The 27902-nt window shown below is 36.8% G+C and overlaps 2 protein-coding genes across 2 annotated transcripts in view; both read right to left on the bottom strand.

The window, feature by feature from the left end:
- LOC122911597 (zinc finger protein 420) overlaps positions 1-27902 on the bottom strand; it is a 186268-nt gene that overhangs the window by 158084 nt on the left and 282 nt on the right. Inside the window, exon 2 of the mRNA XM_044256441.1 lies at positions 27161-27238. Coding sequence (XP_044112376.1) covers positions 27161-27193 — 33 coding nt within the window. The 5' untranslated portion in view covers positions 27194-27238. The remainder of the gene's footprint in view (positions 1-27160; positions 27239-27902) is intronic.
- LOC122911613 (zinc finger protein 345) lies at positions 20-27219 on the bottom strand. Its single transcript, XM_044256519.1, has 2 exons — positions 27161-27219; positions 20-2477 (listed from the first exon to the last, which is right to left on the bottom strand). The coding sequence occupies exon 2, from the start codon at positions 2396-2398 to the stop codon at positions 959-961; it is 1440 nt and encodes a 479-aa protein (XP_044112454.1). The 5' UTR covers positions 2399-2477; positions 27161-27219; the 3' UTR covers positions 20-958.

The following is a 27902-nucleotide window of genomic DNA, read 5'->3' as shown; positions in this document are numbered from 1 at the left end:
ATAAAGACACATTCAAAAGGAGCCATCAAGGTAACTCTTTATAATGGCAAAATTTTCCATACTTAACAAAATAGGGGCTTGATAAAGACAGGTGAATACCTTCAAGCCAATAGAAGAGTAACAATATTATTTACAAAGAATATTAAAGGCTGGTTATAGTATAGCACAATCACACTTTCTTTCAAAAACAATGACATAGTCTTAAAGAATTTGCTACAAAAATCTGACAATGATTGTCTATGGTTGGTATGATTACAGATAACTATTTTTGTTCATATCTACATTAATAAAGAGAACTATTCTGTAAAAAGAGTATAGACTTTATAAAAGGCAAGTAAAACAATACCTCAAAACAAAAGATACAGAGCCACAAGATATTAAAGAATACTTAAAAGTAACAGTAACAACACAAACAAAATGGAACACAGATACAAACACAGATATGCAAATATAAAAAATGAAGACTGACCTGATATCCATGCTTCATATGTATAAAAATATAACTTACCATCAAACAGGCAATAAAAAATACAAAAATAGATATGGCTATTAAATAAGTAGCATTCAAATGAGAAACAGGGAGAAGGGCAAATTTACAGCCTCAATAAATAACTTAAAATAATTTTGAGATGGATCAGTAAACAAAAATAGCAGGGTTAGCCCCCAAATGAATTTTTCAATGTTTAAAATAAAGGCAAAATGCAATAAGCAGTTTTAAAATTTTTAATATTCACAAGTATGAATTTTCCAAAAATAATGGAAGAATGAATATAGATAGAGATCTTCAGAGTGGTTTTTCTTTTCCTGTATAAATTCTCTCAGATGAAGTTGTAAAGCATAAGTAAGGCATTTGTACCTTAATTACATTTGTAGTGATTCTCCCTAATACACATTTTCTTATGTGTCCTGTGTCCTTCCTTAACCACATAATCCTAACATAAGTTTCCAATTCACAGAGCTACTCACCAGTATGACTTTTTTTATGTTGCTGAATCTCTGAACCCCTCCCAAAAGCCTTTCCACATTCCTTACATTCATAAAGTTTCTCACCAGCATGAATTTTCTGATGTTGAGTAAGGCTTGAGCCTGTACTAAAATTCTTCCCACATTCCTTACATCCATAGGGTTTTTCACCAGTGTGTATTCTCTGGTGCCGATTAAGAGCTGAACCACTGCTGAAGGACTTTCCACATTGTTTACATTCATACGGTTTTTCACCAGTGTGAATTAGCTGGTGTTGGATAAGTTTTGAGCCACTACCAAAGGCCTTGCCACATTCTTTACATTCATAAGGTTTCTCACCAGTATGAATTCTTTGATGTTGAGTAAGATCTGAACCACTACTGAAGGCTTTTCTACACTCCTTACACTCATAGGGTTTCTCACCAGTGTGCATTCTTTGATGCTGAATAAGTTTGGAACCACTTCTAAAGGCCTTCTCACATTCCTTACACTCATAGGGTTTCTCACCAGTGTGAATTCTCTGATGTTGAGTGAGATCTGAGCCACTGTTAAAAGCCTTCCCACATTCCTTACATACATAAGGTTTCTCACCAGTGTGAATTCTTTGATGTCGAGTAAGGGCTGATCCAAAACTAAAAGCCTTCCCACATTCATTACAAATATATGGTTTTTCACCAGTATGAATTCTCTGATGCCGAGTAAGGGCTGAACCACTACTAAAGGCCATCCCACATGCTTTACATTCATAAGGTTTCTCACCAGTATGAATCCTTCGATGTTGAGTAAGGTTTGAACCACTGCCAAAGGCCTTCCCACAATCCTTACATTCATAAGGTTTCTCACCTGTGTGAATTCTGTGATGCCGAGTAAGGGCTGATTCAAAACTAAAGGACTTCCCACATTCCTTACACTCATAAGGCTTTTCACCACTGTGAATTATCTGATGTCGAATAAGGCCTGATCCAAAACTAAAAGCTTTCCCGCATTCTTTACATTCATATGGTTTCTCACCAGTATGAATTCTCTGATGATGAGTAAGGTTTGAGCCACTACCAAAGGCCTTTCCACATTCACTACATTCATAAGGTTTCTCACCAGTATGAATTCTTTGATGGTAAGCAAGGTTTGCACCACTACCAAAGGCCTTGCCACATTCTTTACATTCATAAGGTTTCTCACCAGTATGAATTCGCTGATGTCGAATAAGGACCGATACAAAACTAAAATCCTTCCCACATTCCTTACATTCAAGGAGTTTCTCATCAGTATGTATTCTCTGATGCTGGGTATTGAAAGTGGGCATGTCTTCAGAAGTAAATATCATTTGACTGAAATGTCCTTCCTGAGATTCCTGTTTTCTCTCAAACTGGCTTTTACATTCCCAATCACCTCTGAAACTTGAACACTCAATGCTGTTTTTTATAAGTCTTTCCATTATCTCTCATCAGGATGATTCTATTCCATAAATATCCTTTTTCAGAAATAATTTCTTGGTCTCAACCTTGATTCACAGTCTGAAAGAAAATATAAAAGCAAACATTCACTTTTTTTGTGTTCTGGGAGAAAAAAAAACTTTTATAATAGAATGAAAAGACTTAACTGAAACTAATTTTCATAAAAACTGAGTAGCTTATACCATTCTCAAATATGATTGGGCAATTTGACAAACAGAAAAGGAAAGTAAAAAGAAGTCACACTGGAAGATGAAGGAGATATTTAGGAAAACAGATTAGTCAGCTGTTCCTAAATAGTGATTTAAATAAAACCCCCTTCAAACATGGGGCGCTCGATAAATATAAAGACATCTAGACTCTCCCCCAATTTTGTTAAAGAATAAATCTAGCATCATACACATTTTAAAATGAGGGAAATTACCATTTAACCCATTTCTTAGGGTTGTTTGGAGCATTAAGAAACTACAACTAGAAGGAAAAGTCTAGGATAAATAATCAAGTAACAAACATAAATTGCATATAATCTGAAGGAAATAGAAGAGAATGTTACTCCAGATCTAGCAGTATCCTAATTAAAGATTAATGTGACGAATGAGCAATGCAGAAGGAAGAATCTATGGTGTTTAGAATATGGCTTATTTATGCCATTTGGTAAAACCCACGTTTACCTAGGAAGTCTATGAGGCTAAACTTGGGAGAACCAAGAAAGTAGCAAAAGCTATTGTAAGGGAGAATCTAGTTTTAAAGTCTGTGAGAAGGGAAGAGCAGAGATAGGTAATGTGATACTGTTGACAGGTTGCAAGGATGCAAATAGATTTATATTCTGAACCCCAGATCCAATGATTATTGAATGATTCTGAAATCACACATAATACATTTATGAAGTTGCATAAAGTAACTGCACAGTTTTCAGTGGCGATAATTTTGGAAGATCTGCATGCCAGAAGAAAGACTAGGAAAAAGAATGGATTTAAATATATCAATTAAGTCCCTGAGCACATACATCAAACTCCAAACATGAAAACATTTGAGCTTTTGTCTCTTCTTATAACACTTATACAGCAAGATTATTTAGGGTAGGCCTAAATATGTCCTCAAATTCTTTCCATCTCCACTGTCAATAAATGATCCAGGCCCAGACTTTGATTTGGACACAAAAGCAGTATTTTACTTAGTTGTCTGCCTTTCCAGTTTTACACCCTTAGCAGCTAGAGTGATATTCAGCTTGGCACTGTTCTGTTAAAAATGTTTCAGTGATTCTCCACTGTCCCTAGGATAAGATCTGTATGCCTTAACTTGGTCTTAACAATTCCTCAGTAATCTGCCTCCCACCTGCCTCTTCAACCTGATACTTCTCTCCCCTCAACAATAACTTATAGCTATCCTGGTCTTTTCAGTTCTTCAAATGCACTAAATTGTTACACTCCTCCCACCATACACACACACAAAATGATTTCATCTGCTCTACATATTTGTCCATATTCCCTTCTCCACTGCCCTCTCTTGGCCTTACCAGTTCCTGGACATTGTTAAGGTCTCTGCTAAGTGGCATATTCTAATAAAGATCTTTTCTGAATACTCAATCTTAATTATGCACATCCTATCATTACCTCTCAAAGCACTTTCCCCCCTTTTTTTCCTTCCATTCTTTGTATTTTTGTTTTGGTAAAGGTTGATTACACATTTGTCTCCTACAATTGTAAATTTCATATTGAATGTTTGCTTAATGTATGTCTGCTACAACAAAACCAATCTTCAAGAAGGAAGGATAGACAATATATGTTACTTTAATCCACTTGAACTCTGGCACATGCAGAAAGATCAAAATACATTTAATGGATGCCTAATATAATAAATTAATTTCAAAATTCATTATCTTTAAAAATAAACATTTAAAAACAAGATTTCTCTAGAAAGAGAATTCTCTTGTTCTCTCAAAGAGGACAAGTCAATCACATGCAGTTTTTCGGGCCCATTTCTTCACTAAAATCAATGAAAAGGATTTTTTAAAAAGACCAAATGCTTAGGCAAGGAGAATTAAAGAAGAGATAGAAGCAACAAAACTTCTGAAGTTGGAAAGCTACAAATAAATGATGACTAACTCAACAAACCAAACAATGATGAAACCAAACAAAAAGGAAAACCCAGAGGAGGATGATTTATGCTGCAGAACCCTCAAAAAGGCTTAAGAAATGGAGTCACTATGTACTTATGTACAGTTGGCATACAGAAAGCAAAGTGACGTTCATAGCATCCGTTCTAAACTACAGAGGGGCAAATATCATAACATATTTAAGGAAACCCTATACTGTAAAAAAGGATTAAATAAACAAGTCCCAAAGAAGTTAAAAGAGAAACTACAGAAGAAAAGAAGAAAAATTTCAGAAGCCACCATTAATATCCTAAGAAGGATGTGAGAAGTTATTTTACATGCTAAAAAATCAGATGACATAAAAGGAATGAGATGGTAAAAGGATCTTAGGAAATGAAAATATAAAGTGGGAATAAAAGCAAGTAATTACAAAGATGGAAAGATAAATGTAAAAAAAAACTCTTTTAAAAGTACAACAAGAGGGGCACCTGGGTGGCTCAGTGGGATAGGGCCTCTGCCTTCAGCTTGGGTCGTGGTCCCAGGGTCCTAGGATCGAGCCCCGCATCGGGCTCTCTGCTCCACGGGGAGCCGGCTTCCTCCTCTCTCTCTGACTGCCTCTCTGCCTAGTTGTGATTTCTCTCTGTCAAATAAATAAAATATTTTTTAAAACAAAATAAAAAAATAAAAGTACAACAAGGGCACCTGGGTGGCTCAGTGGGTTAAAGCCTCTCCCTTCCACTCAGGTCATGATCCCACGGTCCTGGGATTGAGCCCTGCATCGGGCCTTCTGCTCAGCGGGGAGCCTGCTTTCCTTCCTCTCTCTCTCTGCCTGCCTCTCTGCCTACTTGTGATCTCTGTCTGTCAAACAAGTAAATAGAATCTTTAAAAAAAATACAACAAGATATGGAAATGGAAAATAAATGAAAATTGGAAGGTCATGTAAGGCAGCTCAATATCTAATGGAAAAAGATCATTTTTTTAAAGATTTTTATTTATTTATTTGACAGATCAGAAGTAGTCAGAGAGGCAGGCAGAGAGAGAGAGAGAGAGAGAGAGGAGGAAGCAGGCTCCCCGCTGAGCAGAGAGCCCGATGTGGAGCTCAATCCCAGGACCCTGAGACCATGACCTGAGCTGAAGGCAGAGGCTTTAACCCACTGAGCCACCCAGATGCCCCAAAAAGATCATTTTTAAAAGTGTGTTAAGTATCTGCCAAGTTTCAGGGTGTTATTAGGAATAAAAAAACCTGAAAATCATCATTTTGAAAACACCACTCTAATTACTGATTTAGGCAAGTATTCTCCATAAATTCTACAACCAGAAAGTGAATGGTTGTTAAGAAAAAGGATATTCAATGGTCTTAGAGTATCACTCCACAGACTATTTGCTAATTATAAAGGGAAAAGTATACCTTTATACTGGGAAAATTTAGTATACACTACCTTTAATCTTAAGTTTTAAAAAAACTGGACCCAATAGTGCAACAACCTATACCTCCCAGTGTAATGTAATAAAAGGCATACCATCCTATCACCTACATAGTATGCTTGCCAAATACTTAGGCTGAATCTAAGCCTCCAATTTACATGAGAAAGCCATCCAAAAGCCAAATGGAGGTTGTTAAGACAATCTATAAGACAACTGTCCTGAATTGTCTAAAACATTCAGTGTCATATTAAAAAAAATTAATAAAGTCTGTTCTAGATTAAAAGAGACTAAAGAGACCCAACAACCAAAATAATACATGAATCTTGACTGGATCCTAGATCAAACAAACAAGTGACCAAATAAATGAACAAAAAACATTACACCAGCTAAAAAAAATTTTTAAAAAGAAATTTTTGGGAACCACTGGAAATACTTGAACAAAATGCTTGAGGAGCTATTAATGAGTTAATGCAAATTTTCAAAGATTTGCTATGTCATTGTTATTGTTTGTAAAATGTCCTTATATCTAGGAGATGCATGCTAAAAGTATTAAGGGTTAAAATGTCCAGATGTCCCAAACTTATTTTCAAATGATTTGGAGGGGAGGAGGTTGAGAAATACATGTGTGAGTGTGTGTGTGTCTGTGTGTGTTCAGAAAGATAAAGCAAATGTGGTGAAATGTTAACACTTGGCAATTTTAGGTGAAAACCAAATAGGGTATATGGGAGTACACTGAAATGTTCTCTCAATTTTGCTGTATATTAGAAAATCTTCAAGGAAAACAGAAATTACAGATTGTTTTAGAAAGTAGCATTTCAGAAATTTTCCCGACTTGGGGCACCTGGGTGGCTCAGCGAATTAAAGCCTCTGCCTTCGGCACATCGGCACACCGGGCTCTCTGTTCAGCAGGGAGCCTGCTTCCTCCTCTCTCTCGGCCTGCATCTCTGCCTATTTGTGATCTCTGTCTGTCAAATAAATAAATAAAATCTTAAAAAAAAGGGGGGGGCGCCTGGGTGGCACAGTGGGTTAAGCCTCTGCCTTCAGCTCAGGTCACGATCTCAGGGTCATGGGATCAAGCCCCGTATTGGCCTCTCTGCTCAGCGGGGAGCCTGTTCCCCCCCTCTCTCTGCCTGCCTCTCTGCCTACTTGTGATCTCTCTCTCTCTCAAATAAATAAATAAAATCTTAAAAAAAAAAGAAAGAAATTTTCCAGACTTGAAGGACATGAATCTCCACATTTAATGGACTCATTTGATACCTATCATAAAGAATAAAATTGATTCACACTAAGATTTTACATTAGGTTCCAGGACACTAAGAACAAAGAAAAAAACCATAAAAGGCTCCAAAAACTAAAAACAGGGCATAAATAAAGAGCAGGAATGAAAACGGCTTTGGAGTTCCCAATAATATTCTTTTTTTTTTCAATTTTTTTTTTCAATTTATTTATTTTCAGAAAAACATTATTCATTATTTTTTCACCACACCCAGTGCTCCATGCAAGCCGTGCCCTCTATAATACCCACCACCTGGTACCCCAAACTCCCACCCCCCCGCCACTTCAAACCCCTCAGATTGTTTTTCCCAATAATATTCTAAGCAGGAAGTCATGATTACAAAGTTCTAAAGAAAAGTAATTTCAAGCAGAATTCCTGTCCTGTAAAAGAACCAATGTACTGGTTGAAAAAGCCCTTTTCAGATATACTAGAACTCACATGCTTAACAAATTTATCCATTCTTACATGCCACCTATACAAAAAACCAATTTTTATAAAAGATTTTATTTATTTATTTATTTATTTAAGAGAGAGAGAGAGAGAGAGAGAGAGAGCGCACAATGAGGGAAGTAACATTTCTTTAACAAATGGTGCTAGGACAATTGGATAAACATATTCAAAAGAATGAAGTCAAACCCCCAATCTTACTTCATATAAAAAATTAACTCATGAGGAGTGCCTTGGTGGCTCAGTCTTAAGTGTCTGCCTTCAGCTAAGGTCATGATCCCAGAGTCCTGGGATCAAGCACCGCATCAGGCTCCCTGCTCTGCATGAAGCCTGCTTCTCCCTCTCCCACTCCTCCTGCTTGTGTTCCCTCTCTTGCTGTATCTCTCTGTGTCAAATAAATAAAATCCTTAAAAATATTAACTCATGAAATTGGACCCACTTTCTCACCCTCAATAAACTCAAAATGGATTAAGTACCTAATGTGAGACTAGAAACCATAAAAATCCTAGAAGAGAACACAAGGAGTAATTTCTCCAATATCAGTCACAGCAACATTTTTCATGATGCTGATCTCCTGATGCAAGGAAAATAAAAGCAAAAATAAACTACATCAAAATAAAAAGTTTCTGCACAGCAAGGAAACAACCAACAGAACTAAAAGACAACCTACCGAATGGAAGAAGACATTTTCAAATGATATATCCAATAAAGGGCTAGTATACAAAATATATAAAGAACTTACACAACTCAAAACCCCAAAACCAAATAATCCAATTAAAAAATGGGCAGGACCCATGAATAGACATTTTTCCAAAGACTTACAGATGGCCAACAGACACATGAGAACATGCTCAACATTACTAAGCATCAGGGAAATGCAAGTAAGAACACGAGATACTACATCATACCTGTCAGAATAGCTAAAATCAGTAACAAAGAAACAAGTGTTAGCGAGGATGTGGAGAAAAAGGAATATTGGGGCCCTGTTGGTGGGAATGCAAATTGGTGCAAACACTATGGAAAACAGTATGGAGACGCCTCAAAAAAATTAAAAGTAGAATGCCCATATGATTCAGTAAATCCACTACTGGGTATTTAACTAAAGAATATGAAAACACTAATTCAAAAAGATCTATCACCTCACACCAGTCAGAATGGCTAATATTAACAAGTCTGGAAAGGACAGATGTCGGCAAGGATGCAGAGGAAGGGGACCCCTCTTACACTGTTGGTGGGAATGCAAGCTGGTACAGCCACTCTGGAAAACAGTATGGAAGTTCCTCAAGAAGTTGAAAACAGAGCTATCCTATGAACCAGCAATTGCACTAGTTGGTATTTAGCCCCAAAGACACAAATGTAGCGAGATCCAAAAGGGCTCCTGTACCCCAATGTTTATAGCATAAATGTCCACAATAGCCCACAGACCATCTACAGATGAATGGATAAAGATGTGGTATATATACATAATGGAATACTACTCAGCTATCAAAAAAAGAAATCTCACCATTTGCAACAACATGGATGGAAATAGAGGGTATTATGCTAAGCAAAATAAGTCAGTCAGAGAAAGACAATTATGTGATCTCACTCATATGTGGAATTTAGGAAACAAAACAGAGGATCATAGAGGAGAGAGGAAAAAATAAAACAAGACAAAATCAGAGAGGGAGACAAACCATTAGAGATTCTTAATCATAGGAACAAACTGAGGATTGCCAGCAGGTGGTCGGGGGCAACGGGGTGTAGGGTAACTGGGTGATGGACATTAAGGAGGGCATATGATGTACTGAGCACTGGGTATTATGTAAGACTGATGAATCACTGACCTCTACCTCTGAAACCAATAATATATTATATGTTAATTAATTTAAAAGTTAAATTAATTAAATTTTAAAAAGAAAAAAGAAAAGGAAAAAAAGATCTATGCACCCCTATGTTTATTACAGCATTATTTACAACAGCCAAATTGTAGAAGCAACCCAAATGTCCATCAATAGATTAATGGATAAAGATGTGGTATATATACATATAATGAAATATTACTCAGCCATAAAAAAGAATAAAATCTTGCCATTTGCAACAACATGGACGGATGCTAAGTGAAATAAATCAGTGAAAAACAAATACCATATGATTTCACTCATACGTGGAATTTAAGAAACAAAGAAAGAAAAAAGAGAAAAAAAAAGACTCAAATATACAGAACAAACTGGTGGTCATCAGGGGAGAGATCAGTAGGAGGATGGATGAAATAGATTAATAGTGGATGAAATAGATTAACAGTAGATTAATCCCTGGATGAAAGGGGTTAACAGTACATTTATTGTGATGAGCACTGAGTAATGTATAGAATTGTTGAATAAATTTACTGTACACCTGAAACTAATATTACACTGTATGTTCATTGAACTAGAATTTTTAAAAATTTAAAGTCCTCTTTCATAAAAATTGGCTTAACAATTTAAAAAATTGGATCAATGGAATTTAAATTTAAATTTAATTGATTAAATTAAATTAAATTAATTGTAATTGTAAATTACATTAATTTAATTTATAATTAAATTAATAAATTAATAAATTGTAAATTAAATTTATAAATTAATAAATTAAATTAATTGTAAATTAAATTTAAATTTAATTGTTTTTTAAAACAATTTTTAAAAATGGATCAATAACCTAAATATAAGCGCTAACCCATAAAACTATTTTTTTTAAGATTTTATTTATGTATTTGAGAGAGAGAGAGATAGAGAGTGCAAGGGCAGGGGTACAAGCAGGATAGAGGGGCAGAGGGAGAAGCAGACTCCTCAGTGTGCAGAAAGCCCAACGCAGGGCTTGATCCCAGGACCTAAGGCAAACACTTAACCAACTGAGACACACCGCTGTCCATATTAAAACTCTTTCAAGGGGCACCTGGATGGCTCAGTGGGTTAAGCTGCTGCCTTTGGCTCAGGTCATGATCTCAGAGTCCTGGGATCGAGTCCCACATCGGGCTCTCTGCTCAGCGGGGAGCCTGCTTCCCTCTCTCTCTCTCTGCCTGCCTCTCTGTCTACTGTAATCTCTCTCTGTCAAATAAATAAACAAAATCTTAAAAAAAAAACTTTCAAGAAAACATAGGGATTTATAAATCTTTATGACCTTGGAATTGGCTATCTATTCTTAGTAATCGTACTATTCCAAGTACTTGCAAGTATTACTTGTACTCTGAAAAGTATAAGTAATAAAAAATACATTTTAATTCATCAAAGTCAAACATTTTGTGCTTCAAACAGCTAAAGGTGTTTTATGGGATGAAGAAAACTTTGAAACTAGAGAGAGCTGATATATGCACAATATTGTGAAGATAGATTAAATACCATGGAATTTACACTAACTACAACTGAATTGTACACTTTAAAATGGTTAACTATTATGTGAATTCACCTAAATAAGAAAAGCCTTTGGGGAAAAAAAGGCAAAAGAAAACTGGAATGAGAAGCTGTTGTTTCTTTAGTAATTAAGATATTATAAGTTAAATCCATAATGACAGATCACTATAAATACATCAGATAAAAAGTGTAAGGATTCCAAATCTTGGCAAAGATATGAAGCAGTAGGTGAACATATGCTGTTAGAAACAGAATCTCACAGAACCACTCTGAAACAGTTTGTTAAGTCCTATGATTCAGCAATTACACTCCTAGGAAAAACATTTCCTAGAATGTTTACAGCAACAGTTTTTATTAAGACCAAATAGATGAAAACCATAATATCCACAAAAAATATATACTAAAGTATGACATAGTCATACAGCTATTGACATGAACTAGCACACAGCAGTGAAAATAAACAAGATACATCTGAACTATTCCACATTAATTTTAAAAATATTAAATACAAAATTAACAAAACACACAATATGATTTAATTTATAAAAAGTTTAGAAGCAGGCAAAACTATAAAACATTCCTTAGGTTGTTACAAAAAGTTGGTAAAATGGATGTCTATAATAGCAGGGGACATACTTTTACTGAAGTCTTTTTAATGGTTACACTTCAGTAGGAAATAAAAAAAGATTAATTTTGTTTGGTCAGGCAAAGGGATGTGAGGTAACAGCAAAGTATTTTTTAAACTGCATGACAGTTATATGGGTTATTCTTTCAAAAAAATTTTTTGTCAAATATTACTGAGTTGTTTCTGTGAGGGTGTTTTTTTTTAAGATTTTATTTATTTATCTGAGAGAGAGAGATAGTGAGAGAGAGTATGAGTGGGGAGGAAAGGGAGAAGCAGACTCCCACCGAGCAGGGAGCCCAATACAGAGCTCTATCCCAGGACCCAGGGATCATGACCTGAGCCGGAGGCAGATGCTTAACTGGCTGAGTCACCCAGGAGCCCCTGTGAGGGTGTATTTTAATGAGTTCAACATTTAAATAAGTAAACTGACTTGTGAATAAATGACTGAGTAAAGCAGATTGCCCTTCCTAACGTGGGTGGGCCTCATACAATCAACTGAAGGCCTGAACAGAACAAAAGTCTGAAACCCCAATGAATAAAGGGAATTTTTCCTGCATGACTGCTTTCTAGCTGGACATCCATTTTCTTCCTGCATTTAGACTCCAACTGAAACAGCAGCACTTCCCAGATCTCAAGCTTACTGGCCTTTGGACTGGAACGCTACCATCAGCTCTTCTGGGTCTCTAGTTTGTGGATTGTAGATCTTAGGGCTTGTCAGCCTCCATTATTGCATGACACAATTCCTTATTATATATTTATATATTTTTCCTATTGGTTTTGAGTCCCTGGAGAACCCTGTCTAATCTCCCTCCTCTTCATCAATGTATATATATACACATATATATCTGGATATATATGTATGTGCATGCTGTTTAATTAAGAATCATTGTACATGTACAGCACTGTTAGGTGAAACTAATCTTTTTTGGCTTTTCTTAGTACAACTGAAAAGAAGAGTTTGAGAAAATTCAAGAAAACTGCCTTTCCCTAAGTGAGAATAAACTTCCATTTTGTCCATGATATGTTAGTTAATTTAATTTTCTTATACCTTTCCTGGAGATTTAGATCCAAACTATCTTGCTTAAGAATCATTAACTCTGAAGTCTGACAAGCCAGCTTTCAATCCAGGTCCTAAAATCTAGGTCCCAACACTTATGTCCTTGGGAAAATTATTTGCCCTACTAAAACTCACTTTTCTCCTCTATAGAATATTGGCAAAAAATCTACAGTTTATAAGGTATTATATATAGTGCCTTGCACATAATAAAGCTCAAGAAATGGCATTTTCGGGGCACCTGGGTGGCTCAGCAGGTTATGCCTCTGCCTTTGTCTCAGGTCATGATCTCAGAGTCTTGGGATTGAGCCCTGCATCAGGCTCTCTGCTGAGCAGGGGGCCTGTTTCCTCCCCTCTCTCTGCCTGCCTCTCTGCCTACTTGTGATATCTTTCTGTTGAATAAATAAATAAAATCTTTTAAAAAAAAAAGAAAGAAAAGAAATGGCATTTTAATTTATCAATTATCCCTATCTTATTATGCTATATAGTTATTTTGTGTAAGTCCACAAAATCATAATAAAAAGTATTCTGTTAGACATTTCAACCAATGAATTATCAGATAACCTATTACTTTTTTGTTCCTGATTCTCTATTATAATTATATCAGAATTTAGTTTTAAATCTTGTTGTTTTGGGGCACGTGGGTAGCTCAGTCATTAAGCATCTGCCTCTGGCTGAGATCATAATCCCAGGGTCCTGGGGTCAAGTCCCACATTGGGCTCCTGCTCTGCAAAGAGCCTGCTTCTTCCTCTCCCAGTCCCCCAGCTTGTTGTTCCCTCTCTCGCTGTCTCTCTCTCTCTCTGTCAAATAATAAAATCTTTTTTTAAAAAAGAAAGATTGGTTTAAAAAAAATCTTGTTGGGTGGGGCACCTGGGTGCTCAGTGGGTTAAAGCCTCTGCCTTCGGCTTAGGTCATTATCCCAGGGTCCTGGGATCAAGCCCCGCATCGGGCTCTCTTCTCGGCAGGGAGCCTGCTTCCGTTGCTCTCTCTCTGCCCACTTGTGATCTCTGTCTGTCAAATAAATAAATAAAATCTTTTTTTAAAAAAATCTTGTTGGGGGTGCCTGGGTGGCTCAGTGGGTTAAGCTGCTGCCTTCGGCTCAGGTCATGATCTCAGGGTCCTGGGATCGAGTCCCGCATCGGGCTCTCTACTAGGCGGGGAGCCTGCTTCCCTCTCTCTCTCTCTACTTGTGATTTCTCTCTGTCAAATAAATAAATAAAATCTTAAAAAAAAAATCTTGTTGGGTTTATGGGGCGCATGGGTGGCTCAGTGGGTTAAGCCTCTGCCTTTGGCTCAGGTCATGATCCCAGCATCCTGGGATCAAGCCCTGCATCTGGATCTCTGCTCAGCAGGGAACCTGCTTCCCCTCTGTCTCTCTGCCTACTTGTGATCTCTGTCTGTCAAATAAATAAATAAATATATATATATATATAAATTTTTAAATCTTGTTGGGTTTTAAGATGTCACAACTTTATAAATGATTTAACATATACATATATATAAATGGCAATATATGGCAAGCATATCAATACTGGGGAAGGGTATGCTACATTCTTCTTTTATGTTTGAAATCTACGTATGATTTGAGAAATAGACAAATTCCTCCTTAGGGAAGTCATCTTTCTTGGATGTCTCTAAACTCCTTTTTCTGACTGCACCAAAGAGCCAAAAGAGGTTATTCTCTATAAATAGTGCTGTATCCCTAGAGTTAAAATACATTGCCTGAAGTTGTAATCGGTCATCACTGTTGCTTCTGTTCCAGAGTCCTTTAAAACTGTATTTATTTAAGTAATCTCTACACCCAACATGGGGCTCAAACTCAGAACCCAAAGATCAAGAGCCTCAGGCTCTTCCAACTGAGCAGCCAGGTGCTCCTAGATCTTTAGACTCTTAGAAAAACCAGCTGGTGTTCACTGGTTCAGTTAGTAAGGCTCTCAAATGTCTTATCCTTCCCAAAGGTTCCATTTGATAATACAATAATCGGTGAACAGAGATTGATCTAATTTTAAAGTAGCATCATATCATGATGTATTTGATCTTTTTTTTGGCTTTGGTTTATTTTTGATCTTTCCTTTTCAGAGAAAAGCACAGCCAACTTCACCCAGTCTTAATGTATAATATACATTAAGGAATTATCCTTTATTTTTGAAAAAAGGCAAGATGAATATTTAGAAAATTGTTAGAGCTTAACTATACTTTCCTTTGCCTTTTTTTAAAAAGATTTTATTTATTTATTTGAGAGAGAGAGAGAGAGAATGACAGAGAGAGAGAGCATGAGAAGTGGGAGGGTCAGAGGGAGAAGAAGACTCCCCACTGAGCAGGGAGCCGGATGCGGGACTCAATCCTGGGACTCCAAGATCATGACCTGAGCTGAAGGCAGTCGCCCAACCAACTGAGCCACCCAGGCATCCCTTCTTTGTCTTTTTGCAAGAAGTATTTGTGTTATATAAAAAGGAGACCCTCCTGGGCGTATTTCATGGTCTCTTGGACATAGCACCATGTTCTTGAAGGTACACAAATGGGCAATAAAGACAGTGCTCTAGGGGCGCCTAAGTGGCTCAGTGGATTAAAGCCACTGCCTTCGGCTCAGGTCATGATCCCAGGGTCCTGGGATCGAGTCCCGCATCCGGCTCTCTGCTCAGTGGGGAGCCTGCTTCCTCCTCTCTGTCTGACTGCCTCTGTCTGTCAAATAAATAAATAAAATCTTTAAAAAAAAAGACAGTGCTCTATATGTCAAATTTATTTTCTCATCTCTTGCAGACCTGGGGGGGATACACTTCACAAAATTCAAATCTTGTGTGTGTGTGTGTGTGTGTGTATTGGATTTTATTTATTCACTTGTCAGAGAGAGAGACAGCACGAGCAAGCACAGGCAGACAGAGCGGCAGGCAGAGGCAGAGGGAGAAGCAGACTTCCTGCCAAGCCAGGAGCCCGATGTAGGACTCAATCCCAGGACATTGGGATCCTGACCTGAGCCGAAGGCAGACACTTAACCAACTGAGCCACCCAGGCGTCCCTAGAATATATTTTATACATGCCTGAATGTATGAAACTTTTAACTTCAAATTAAAAAAAAAACAGAGTACATTCCTCAGTTTATCTGATAAAACTGACAAAGCCATGATGCCAAATAAGAAAATGACTATAAAAGAGAGAATAATTTCAGGCTGATCTAACTTATGAACATAGATATAAAATTTGAAAATAAAATTCTAGTAAACTAAATACAGTAAGTAATAAAAAAGAAAACATTATACCTAAGTTTATTTTATTTAAGAAAGGTAAGATTCCTCTAACATTAGAAAATATATTAACATAATTAACTTTATTAACAAATTAAAGAGAAAAAGCACAATTATCTCCAATAAACAGAGAATAATTTGATGAAAGTCAACATCTAATTATTAAAAAGAAAAAACTTTAAAAACTCTAAGGAGAAGGAAATTTCCTTGTACTGATGAATAGTACCTATAAATACAGGAAAGAACAGACGAAATGATGAAAAAGTACGTGCATATCCTTAAAAGTGCATATCCTTAAAAGCATATAGGGGCCCCTGGGTGGCTCAGTGGGTTAAGGCCTCTGCCTGCGGCTCAGGTCATGATCCCAGGGTCCTGGGATCGAGCCCCGCATCAGGCTCTCTGCTCAGTGGACAGCCTGTCTTTCCCTCTTTCTCTGCCAGCCCCTCTGCCTACTTGTGATCTCTCTTTGTCAAATAAAAAAAAAAGTTGTGGTATATAAAATATATAAACCACTGGAAAGTAAGAAATAAAACTGATGTTTGCAGATCTTATGATTGCCTACAAGGAAGAAAATGTAAAAGATTCTCTAACAGGTTGGTTGTTGTATTTCATAAAAGATTTTACAGAACTTTCAGACATAAACCAGGAAACAAAGGCTAACTGCATCTGGACATACAAGCAACAAAGTTAGAAAAATATATTTTATTTGAGGGTATCTGGCTGGCTCAGTCAGTAGGGTGGAAAACTCTTGACGTTGGGATCGTGGGTTTGAGCCCCATGTTGGGTACAGAGGTAACTTTAAAAAAATAAAATATAATATAAAAAAGAAAAAGAAAACACATTTTATTCACAAATAGTATCAATGCAAAATACTTAGAAATGTATTTGATGTGAACAGAATTATAAAAGCAGACTGAGATATTAAACAACATCTCAATATATGGAAATGTCATTTCTTATTAAAAGGAAGCATCAATTTTGTAAAGCCATCAATTCTCCTGAGTAATCTATATATTTACTGCAGTTGTAGCCAAAATCACAAGTTTTTCAAGGATCTTGACAAGATCATTTTCTAACTTATATACAGAAGCCTACGGGACACTCTTTAAAAATTAAGCTGGAAGGACTTGCTCTATCAAATGTCAAGACTTACTACAAACCAATACTCACTGAGTGTGGCAATGGTTCAGAGAAAAAATTAGAGAAGTATGGCACAGGAGACTGGGCCAGGAATACACTCACACATATATGGAAACTTATGATCAGACAATCCTGGCACTGCAACTCTTCCAGATTAAAGAAGACTAAAAGAGAGATGATACTAAATTCAGTGTGTGATCCTAGACTGTATCCCGGACAGTGCCTGAGGAAGAGAGGATGAGGGCACAGTGAAGTGTTAAAAAGAACATTAGGACCAGTGAAAAATCTTGAATATAGACTATTTAAAAAGAGTTCTGAGTAATTGTTTAAATTTCTTATTTAAGTAAGTGTACTGTGCTCATGTGAGCAAATACTCTTGCTCTGAGGAAATAACACACTGACATGTTTAAAGGTGAAGAAGCAAATGTCCACCACTTATTTTTAAATAGTTTAGGTAAAATGTGTGCATTGTGTATGTGTGTTTGGGCACATGCATACATAGAGAGAACAACTACAAGCACATATAGGAATGATCATGCAAATGAGCTAAAAGTAAACTGTTGGTGAATATGAGTAAAGAGTACCCAAGAGTAACTTTTCTACAAGCTTGAATTTATTTTTTTTAAGATTTTATTTATTTATTTGACAGAGAGAACACAAGTAGGCAGAGAAGCAGGCAGAGAGAGAGGGGGAAGCAGGCTCCCTGCCAAGCAGAGCCCGATGTGGGGCTCGATCCCAGAACCCTGGGATCACAACCTGAGCCAAAGGCAGAGGCTTAATCCACTGAGCCACCCAGGCGCCCCTGCAAGTTTGAATTTAATCAAAACTTAAAAGTCATCCAAAACAAGCCATATTATTAAATAATTCTCATGTTAAATAGAAAACTAAATAGAAATATAAAACACCTAGAAATGAAGTGAAAAAGAGAGCAATATATATAAAAAACCTAGACACAGGAAAATTACAAGAAAAAAATTAATAACATTAAACTTTAAAAAATAAAATAAAACTGATCTGAATTCAATATTGTAACAAAATAGCAGGAGAGGATTAAGACAAAATAGAATACAAAAATTCTAAAATTGCAAGATTCGCAAAACTCAAAACTTGCTTTTGAAAAGCATAAAGAGGAGAAGTGAGTTGGGGGATTTTGGAGGGGGAGACAAAGCATGAGAGACTGTGGACTCTGAGAAACAAATTGAGGTTTTGGAGGGTCAGGGGTGGGGGGTTGGGTCAGCCTGGTGGTGGGTATAATGGAGGGCATGTATTGCATGGAGCGCTAAGTGTGGTGCATAAACAATGAATTTTGGAACACTGAAAAAATAAAATAAAATAAAATTTAAAATTAAGAAAGAAAGAGAGAGAGAAGGAAGGAAGGAAGGCAGGCAAGCATGAATAGGGGCACCTGGGTGGCTCAGTCATTAACCATCTCCCTTTGGCTCAGGTCATGATCCCAGGGCCCTGGGATCAAGCCCCACATTGGGCTCTCTGCTTGGCAGGGAGCCTGCTTCCCCCTCTCTCTCTGCCTGCCTCTCTGCCTACTTGTGATCGCTCTCTTTTGTCAAATAAATAAATAAAATCTTAAAAGAAAAGAAAAAAATTAGCCCTCTGTCCCTATTTGTTGCAAGTGTTTTTCTGCACCTCATTCATGTAGCCATAAATTAACAGGAAGTGGAGAAACAGGTTCTGTCAAAAAGCTAGGCGTACTATGAAGTGAACAAGTTATTGTGAAGTTTAACTTGTAAATATTTACTGAAATATTTACTGAATTTTAAAATATGTGTACTCTATTGTTCCCATAATTTCACTTTTAGTATATACCTTAGAGAAGGCCTATACATAAACATTCATCGGAACAGTGATTGCTACAGTGATAACTATAGGAAACTAAATATTTAAAAACAAAAAAAAATGATTAAACATACCATACAAAATATGGCCTTACATGAAACAATTTTTTAAAAGATTTTATTTATTTATTTGAGAGAGAGAGAGGATGAGAGAGAGAGACTACAAGGTGGGGAGGGTCAGAGGGAGAAGCAGACTCCCCACTGAGCAGGGAACCTGATGTGTGACTCGATCCCGGGACTCCAGGATCATGACCTGGGCCGAAGGCAGTGGCGCAACCAACTGAGCCACCCAGGAGCCCTTACATGAAGCAATTAAAATAAGGTAGCTATGTGTACAATTGTGTAGTTATGTGTACAATTGTCCACACAGAATGAAAAAGGAAGTTTCAGAATGGTAACAATAACTACCAAATGACTGACACGAAGTAAATGTTCTGAGTGAATGTTCTAAGAACCCTGTTCTAAGGATTTTATTCCTATTCTAAGTATTTTACATGAACCAACTCAAACCCTATAATGCAGTTACTTTCCACATTTTGCAGCCTATACTTATAATTCTTTTTATATAGCTATACTTTTATGTGACAAAACAGTACCACATACATGCGTGCATATATTTAAATGCATAGGATAAAGGTAAAAAGAATAAATAATTAACTTAGAAAAGTGGCTACCTTTGTGTACTCTGGGTAGATACCTGGGAATGGGGACTATGGTTACATGGGATGTGAGCCCCGCATAACATATAAATTATTTTTATTAAAAAAGTATGTAATTATGATTTAACTAAAAATACAATTTAAAAAGGAAAACACTAGGGGAACCTGGGTGGCTCAGTGGGTTGCCTCTGCCTTCACCTCAGGTCATGATCTCAGGGTCCTGGAATTGAGTCCCGCATCAGGCTCTCTGCTCAGCGGGGAGCCTGTTTCCCCCTCTCTCTCTGCCTGCCTCTCTGCCTACTTGTGATCTCTATCTCTGTCAAATAAATAAATAAAATCTTTAAAAAAAAAGAAAAGAAAACCACTAGCATTTAGGCTAAGGAGATACTTGTTTATAAAGGCAAGTTTGTAAGCAAACCATATTCAACAAAATGGGCTTGATAAGATGCTAACACTATGAGACCATTACAGCTCACAGTAAAGACAAGTGTGTAAAAGGCTGACAGTTGTTCATAATGTATTCTGGCATGATAAAGATGGGTTACAGGTCAGTGGCCATAGTAAGATCACATCAAAGAAAGAATTCTTTTATTTTTTAAAGATTATTTATTTATTAAATTATTAAATATTATATAATATTATATATTATATATAATAATATATAAAATATATAATTATATTATTATATATTTTATACATATAATATATAATAATATACAATTATAAAAATATATAATTATATTATTATATATTAATATAATATAATAAATAAAATAAAAATAAATGGTGTTGTTAAAACTAGACAGCCACATGCAAAAGAATGAAACTAGATTACTATCTTAGACTATACAAAAAATTAACTCATAATGGATAAAAGACTGGAACATAAAACCTGAAACCGTAAAACTCCTAGAAGGAAAGAGAGGCTGTTAGCTCCTTGACATTGGTCTTAGATATGATTTTTTGGATATAACTCCACAAGCAAAGGAAACAAAAGCAAAAATAAGTTGAGTGGACTATATCAAACTAAAAAGCTTCTGACTAGCAAAGGAAATCAACAAAATAGGCAACCTACTGAAGGGGAGAAAATATTTACAAATTATATACCAGATTAGAGGGCAAATGATAATATATAAGGAAGTAATACAACTCAATAGCAAATAAACATTCTGATTTTAAAAATGGGCAGAGGTTCCAAATTACATTGCTCCAAAGAAGACATACAGACGTCCAAGAGTATGTGAAATGATGCTCAATATTACTAACCATCAGGGAAATGCAAATCAAAACTACAATGAGATATCAACTTACAACTGTTAGAGTGGCTATTATCAAAAAGATAAGAAATAATGTGTGAGAAGGATATGGAGAAAAAGGAACCCTTTTGCCATGCTGATAGGAACATATATTGGTGTAGCCACTATGGAAAACAGTATAGAGATTTCTCAAAAAATTAAAAATAGAATTACCATATGATCCAGCAATTCCATTTCTGAGTATTTACCCAAAGAAAATGAAAACACAAATTCAGAAAGATATATGCACCCCCATGTTCACTGCAGCATTATTTGCAATAGCCAAGATATGGAAACAATCTGCGTGGCCAGCAATGGAAGAATAAAGATTACTGGAATATTATTCAGTCATAAAAAGAATGAATTTTTTCCATCTGTGACAACATGGATGGACCTTGGTGTTATTATGCTAAGTGAAGTATGTCAGAAAAAAATAAATACCATATACTTTCACTTACACGTGGAATTTAAACTAACAAATAAAAGTCAAGCTTGTAGACACAGAACAGGTTGGTAGTTGCCAGAGACTGGGCTGGGGGTGCGAAATGCGTAAAAGGGTTCAAAAGGTACAAACTTCCAGTTATAAAACAAATTAGTCAGGAGCCCCTGGGGGGCTCAGTGGGTTAAGCCTCTGCCTTCAGCTCAGGTCATGATCCCTGGGTCCTGAGATAGAGCCCCACATTGGGCTCTCTGCTCAGCAGGGAGCCTGCTTCCTCCTCTCTCTCTGCCTACCTCTCTGCCTACTTGTGATCTCTGTCTGTCAAATAAATAAATAAATAATCTTTAAAAAAATAAAATAAAACAAATTAGTCATGGGTAGTAAATAATACTGCACTGTATATTTGAATGTTGCTAATAAACTAAATCTTAAAAATCCTTATCACAAGAAAAACTACGTATGGTAATGGATATTAACTAGACTTCCTGTGGGGTCATTTCAAAACATATACAAAAACCAAATCATTACGTTGTACTTCTGAAACTAATGTAAGGTTACATGTCATTTATACCTCAATTTTTAAAAAATCCTTTGGGAACCATCAAAAGGCCTTTAGTTACGTGCTTTATACTGTAATTGATATAGAGGTCCCAAGAACGAAAAGTAGAGGAGAAAGGGAGCTAACATTTATTGAATTTCTTTTTTAAAAAAACATTTTTTTAAATTTATCTATTTGACAGAGAGAGATCACAAGTAGGCAGAGAGAGAGGAGGAAGCAGGCTCTCCATGGAGTAGAGAGCCCGATGCAGGGCTCAATCCCAGGATCCTGGGATCATGACCCGAGCCGAAGGCAGAGGCTTTAACCCACTGAGCCACCCAGGCGCCCCCATTTATTGAACTTCTGATGTGCACAAAGTGTTCTACACATATGTTATTTCATTCTCAATATTAAGTGAGAATAAGAACCTCTCATTTACAGGTTAAACAGCTCACAAGTGGTTTAGCTGAAAACAGAAGCCACATCTGATACTAGAGCCCATGCTTTTTACACCATGTTACAGTGAGACCAGCACAGGTAAAATAATCTGAGATATGATTTTTTTTTTATTCTGAAGAAGCCAAAATTTAAACCAAACAGTTAATAAGACTAGATGGCAAAGATGAAAAGGCAAAAACTATCTGATAAAGGACAGCAGAAGGTAGGAGGAAGAGGAAAGTGCAAATAAAAAAGAAATATAATATGGAAAGAATAGTAAAAGGTACCATAAAAAGCAGAACTGATTTGACCAGAATGTTATTAAAATAAACATTTTAGATGATGGATACCTATATCTATATGTAAGGCTAAACCTATTTTTTTTAAAGATTTTATTTATTCATTTGTCAGAGAGAGAGGGAGAGAGAGCAAGCACAGGCAGACAGAGAGGCAGGCAGAGGCAGAGGGAGAAGCAGGCTCCCTGCCGAGCAAGGAGCCCGATGCGGGACTCGATCCCAGGACGCTGGGATCATGACCCGATGTTTTAAAGAATTAATCTTCGACAAAACAGGAAAAAATATACAGTGGAAAAAAGACAGTCTCTTCAATAAATGGTGCTGGGAAAACTGGACAGCTATATGTAGAAGAATGAAACTCGACCATTCTCTTACACCGTACACAAAGATCAACTCAAAATGGATAAAAGACCTCAACGTGAGACAGGAATCTATCAGAATCTTAGAGGAGAACATAGGCAGTAATCTCTTTGATATCAGCCACAGCAACTTCTTTCAAGATACGTCTCCAAAGGCAAAGGAAACAAAAGCGAAAATAAACTTCTGGGACTTCATCAAAATCAAAAGCTTCTGCACAGCAAAGGAAACAGTCAAAAAAACAAAGAGGCAACCCATGGAATGGGAGAAGATATTTGCAAATGACAGTACAGACAAAAGGTTGATATCCAGGATCTATAATGAACTCCTCAAACTCAACCCACACGAAACAGACAAACACATCAAAAAATGGGCAGAAGATATGAACAGACACTTCTCCAATCAAGACATACAAATGGCTATCAGACACATGAAAAAATGCTCATCATCATTAGCCCTCAGGGAGATTCAAATTAAAACCACATTGAGATATCACCTTACACCAGTTAGAATGGCCAAAATTAACAGAACAGGAAACAACATGTGTTGGAGAGGATGTGGAGAAAGGGGAACCCTCTTACACTGTTGGTGGGAATGCAAGTTGGTGCAGCCTCTTTGGAGAACAGTGTGGAGATTCCTCAAGAAATTATAAATAGAGCTTCCCTACGACCCTGCCATTGCACTCCTGGTATTTACCCCAAAGATACAGATGTCGTGAAAAGAAGGGCCATCTGTACCCCAATGTTTATAGCAGCAATGGCCACAGTCGCCAAACTATGGAAAGAACCAAGATGCCCTTCAACGGATGAATGGATAAGGAAGATGTGGTCCATATACAGTATGGAGTATTATGCCTCCATCAGAAAGGACGAATATCCAACTTTTGTAGCAACATGGACGGGACTGGAAGAGATTATGCTGAGTGAAATAAGTCAAGCAGAGAGAGTCAATTATCATATGGTTTCACTCATTTGTGGAGCATAACCAATAGCATGGAGGACAAGGGGCGTTAGAGAGGAGTAGGGAATTTGGGTAAATTGGAAGGGGAGGTGAACCATGAGAGACTATGGACTCTGAAAAACAGTCTGAGGGGTTTGAAGTGGCGGGGGGGTGGGAGGTTGGGGTACCAGGTGGTGGGTATTATAGAGGGCACAGCTTGCATGGAGCACTGGGTGTGGTGAAAAAATAATGAATACTGTTTTTCTGAAAATAAATAAATTGGGAAAAAAAAAGAATTTATTTATTTGGGAGACAGAGTGAGCAACTGAGAGAGAAAGAGCACAAGCTGGGAGTGAGGCAAGGGAGAAAGAGAAACAGGCTCCCTGCCCATGGTTGGGAGGCAGAGGGAGAAAGAGAAGCAGACTCCCTGCCCGATGCTGGCTCTATCCCAGGATGCAAGGATCATGACCTGAGCCGAAGACAGATGCTTAATTGACTAAGTCACCCAGGCACTTCTTACTTTTTTAATTTTAAGTAATTTTGACACCCAACGTGGGGCTTGAACTCACAACCCCAAAATCAAGAGTTGTACAACCCATACTGAAAAAATAAAATTAAATTTTAAAAAATTAGAATTTTAAATTTAAAAAAAAAAAGCTGCACACTCCACTGATTGAGACAGTCAGGCGCCCCACACCTAATCTTTATATCCCCACTTCTAAAAATGTATTTGAGGAGGCTAAGAATTAAAGAAAAAAAATTCTAATCATACACAATTGTCATAGGTAACAGGTACTCAATATCATAAACATAGGCTAAAATTATTACTATGACTGATCATTATTTGAAGTGCTCAGATTCCTGGCAGTCAATGCAAAAGGGAAATACTATACAATGGATTATATGGTTTCTATCTGTCTAGGAGTATTTACAGGAGATAAGCAAGATCTTGTTGAGATAACCTTAAGAAGACCTAAAATAACTGAGAGGTACATGTTATTAGAAGATTCACCAAATTTCTACTCAATTATAGATAAAGTACAATTCAATCCAAATCACAAAAGATGCTTGAATTTAACAAAGCTATTTCAAAAAATTTAAATGCAGAGGAACACAAACAGCCAAGACACTCTTGAGGAACAAGAGGTAAGAGGATTTGCTTCATATTACAACATCACTGTGAATAAGATAGCATGATATTGAAGCAAGAAGAGAAAAACTGAGCAATGGAACAGAATATAATGTCCAGAAATAGATGCAGACATATATAATCACTCCATTTTTTACTAAAATGGCACTACCGATCAGTGTAGAAAAGATTAACTTTACAAAAATTGATATTGGAACAACTGAATACCTATATGGGGGGATAAAATGGAATTATACCACTACCTACAGAAATCAATTCCAGGTAGTGTAAAGACCTACATGTTAGAGTCAAAGACTGGGGAGGTATTTTTGTTTTGTTTTGTTTTAAAGATTTTATTTATTTATTTGACAGAGAGAGATGACAAGCAGGCAGAGAGGCAGGCAGAGAGAGAGGAGGAAGCAGGCTCCCTGCTGAGCAGACAGCCGGATGCGGGGCTCGATCCCAGGACCCGCAGATCATGACCGGAGCCGAAGGCAGTGGCTTAGCCCACTGAGCCACCCAGGCGCCACCAAAGACTGGGGAGTTTTTAGAAAGAACATAAGAAAATCTTCATTACCTCAAGGTAGCAGAAAATTTCTTAAATAAACATTAACCACCGAAAAAGATTTCATAACATTTAAATGCTAAACCTCTATTCATCAAAAGGCACAAAAATGAAAAACCAAACCAGAGAAGAAGAAAACAGTCACTATTATACAGAAGTCATATATATAGATATCTATATCTATAGCTATAGATACAGACATATAGATACATATGTTTTAATCAGAGAAAAAGAACCCAATTAAAAATTGGAAAAACATTTGAAGAAGCATTTTACAAAAGAAGGCAACCAACTGGGCAAGAATTGGTGTCCATTTTCATTGACAATCAAGGAAATACCAATTAACTGTGTGATTAATAACATTAGACATCCACCAAATTGGCAAAAATTTAAAAGTATGATGATGCCAAGTTTGGCATAGATGTGAAGCAAAAAGAACCTTTATAAACTGCTGATACAAGTAAAAACTTGCTCAATATTTTTAGAGAACAGTTTGACATTTTCAGTAAAACTGAAGACATACAAACTACATTCCTCACCAATTTAATCACAACTTTAGCATATATGCTAAAGAAATGCAAGCACACATGCACCAAAATATGTGCACAAAATATTTATAGTCACATCACTTATAACAGTTAAAAACTGGAAGAAAGTCATATATCCATGAAAAAGTAGAATGGTTAAACAGTAAATTGTGATGTTATCATGAAAGATAATATATATACAGCAATGGAAAAAAAATGAACTGTAGCTATAGGAAACATGAATGAAGCTCATATTTTTATGAAAAAGGCACAAAAGAATGTCTGTTCATACAAAGAAAACACATAAACTAAACCTTCTATGATTTTGGAATTCATACACTAAAGTTCTAATGAAAGACAAAGAAATGATCACAGTGGTCACCACCAGAGGAACACAATTGTTTGTGAATGTGGAAAGGTATATCAGAGATTTCTTTAGAGATGGTTGTATACTCCCTATTTTGAGTGTTTACAATTATGTATTAAATGACACAAATGAGTAGGATATTCCATTTCTGTATCTAATTTGAGAGCAAAAAAAAAAGCCACAGGCATTCAAATAAATATGCACTTCTAAAAATGTTTCAAATATTAAATCATGTGGGAAAATACTTAAATATAATTTTATGTAAAAATGGCTATAATGGTAAATGCTGAATTAATTTTAAAAATCACATTTTATATATGTACATAAAACAGACCAGGAAGAAAATACCAAAAAATTAGCATTGGTTTTAATTGGGAATTGAAATTTTCTTCAAAAGATGTACTTCTAAAATTATTTAAAATAGTCATGTCTTATTTTTATAAATAGAAAGAAATAGCATTTTTTAAAGCATAAGGAAAATTAAACCACTTGACAAATTAGTAAGAGAAAATCAGTTGCCTGTGAAAGCTTAGGGTTTGCAGCCAATCCTATATTCTCAAAGGGGAAATTCCAGGATCAAGTCACCGGATGGGACAGAATTTTCAACAGGAGAAAAAGCAAGTCAAGTCCTGCCAAAGAAAGGGGGATTTCCGGAAACTAGGGGAAACAAACTACCTTGCAGGAGCCTGGTGGATGTTCAACAGCCATTCTTTACTCCACTCTGGAAGCCACTGCGCGCTAATCAAAGCAGAGCTGAGGAAGAAGACAGGCGTCAGGAAATACCAGGTTCAGAGCCCAGGTCAACCAACCCCCGCCACGCATAAATGTAGTCAGGCAAGACTAGGGCATCCTGTTCAATACCAGCATCAAGACAAGAGCAGGGTCACTGCAGTTCTGGGCAGGTTCTGTCCCTGAGCCCACAGAGGTCCCCCGGGAGCAGAGCGCTGGAGTCACAAAGGCAGACAAAGGCGCCCCACAACTACAGTGCTCTACGGACACATAGTCCCACCACCTCACACCACGGGGACACAGACACCCCCAAACTTAAACACAACGGGCTACACATGGTCACACAAGCACACACACCACGGGAACAGAACAGTCACAATTGCAGTCATAGGCACCCCACTCACTCCCATTCCCACTGCCACACTTCATGGGGACACAGCGACAACAAAGAATTGACACGCACCCTACACCAATAATATCAAAAATACATACGCCATGGGTAAACACAATCACAGATCTCACAGTTAAGGCATCTCACACCCACAGTTCAGCAAATGGTCATAAACTAACACGCACGAAGAAGACACCCATCTTTACAAACGCGGTCAAAGAACACTACACTCGCAAAAACCCGGTCACACAATTAAACCTCATCACACATGAACAATCATAACCGCAAATCAAGCCC

Source organism: Neovison vison, chromosome 7, assembly GCF_020171115.1.
Source record: "Neovison vison isolate M4711 chromosome 7, ASM_NN_V1, whole genome shotgun sequence".
NCBI lineage: Eukaryota > Metazoa > Chordata > Mammalia > Carnivora > Mustelidae > Neogale > Neogale vison.
Note: the sequence above shows the minus strand (reverse complement) of the source record. Positions and strands in the feature narration are given on the sequence as shown.

Coding starts and splice junctions, on each gene's coding strand:
- LOC122911613 (XM_044256519.1), bottom strand. CDS start 2,398: ATGGAAAGACTTATAAAAAACAGCATTGAGTGTTCAAGTTTCAGAGGT.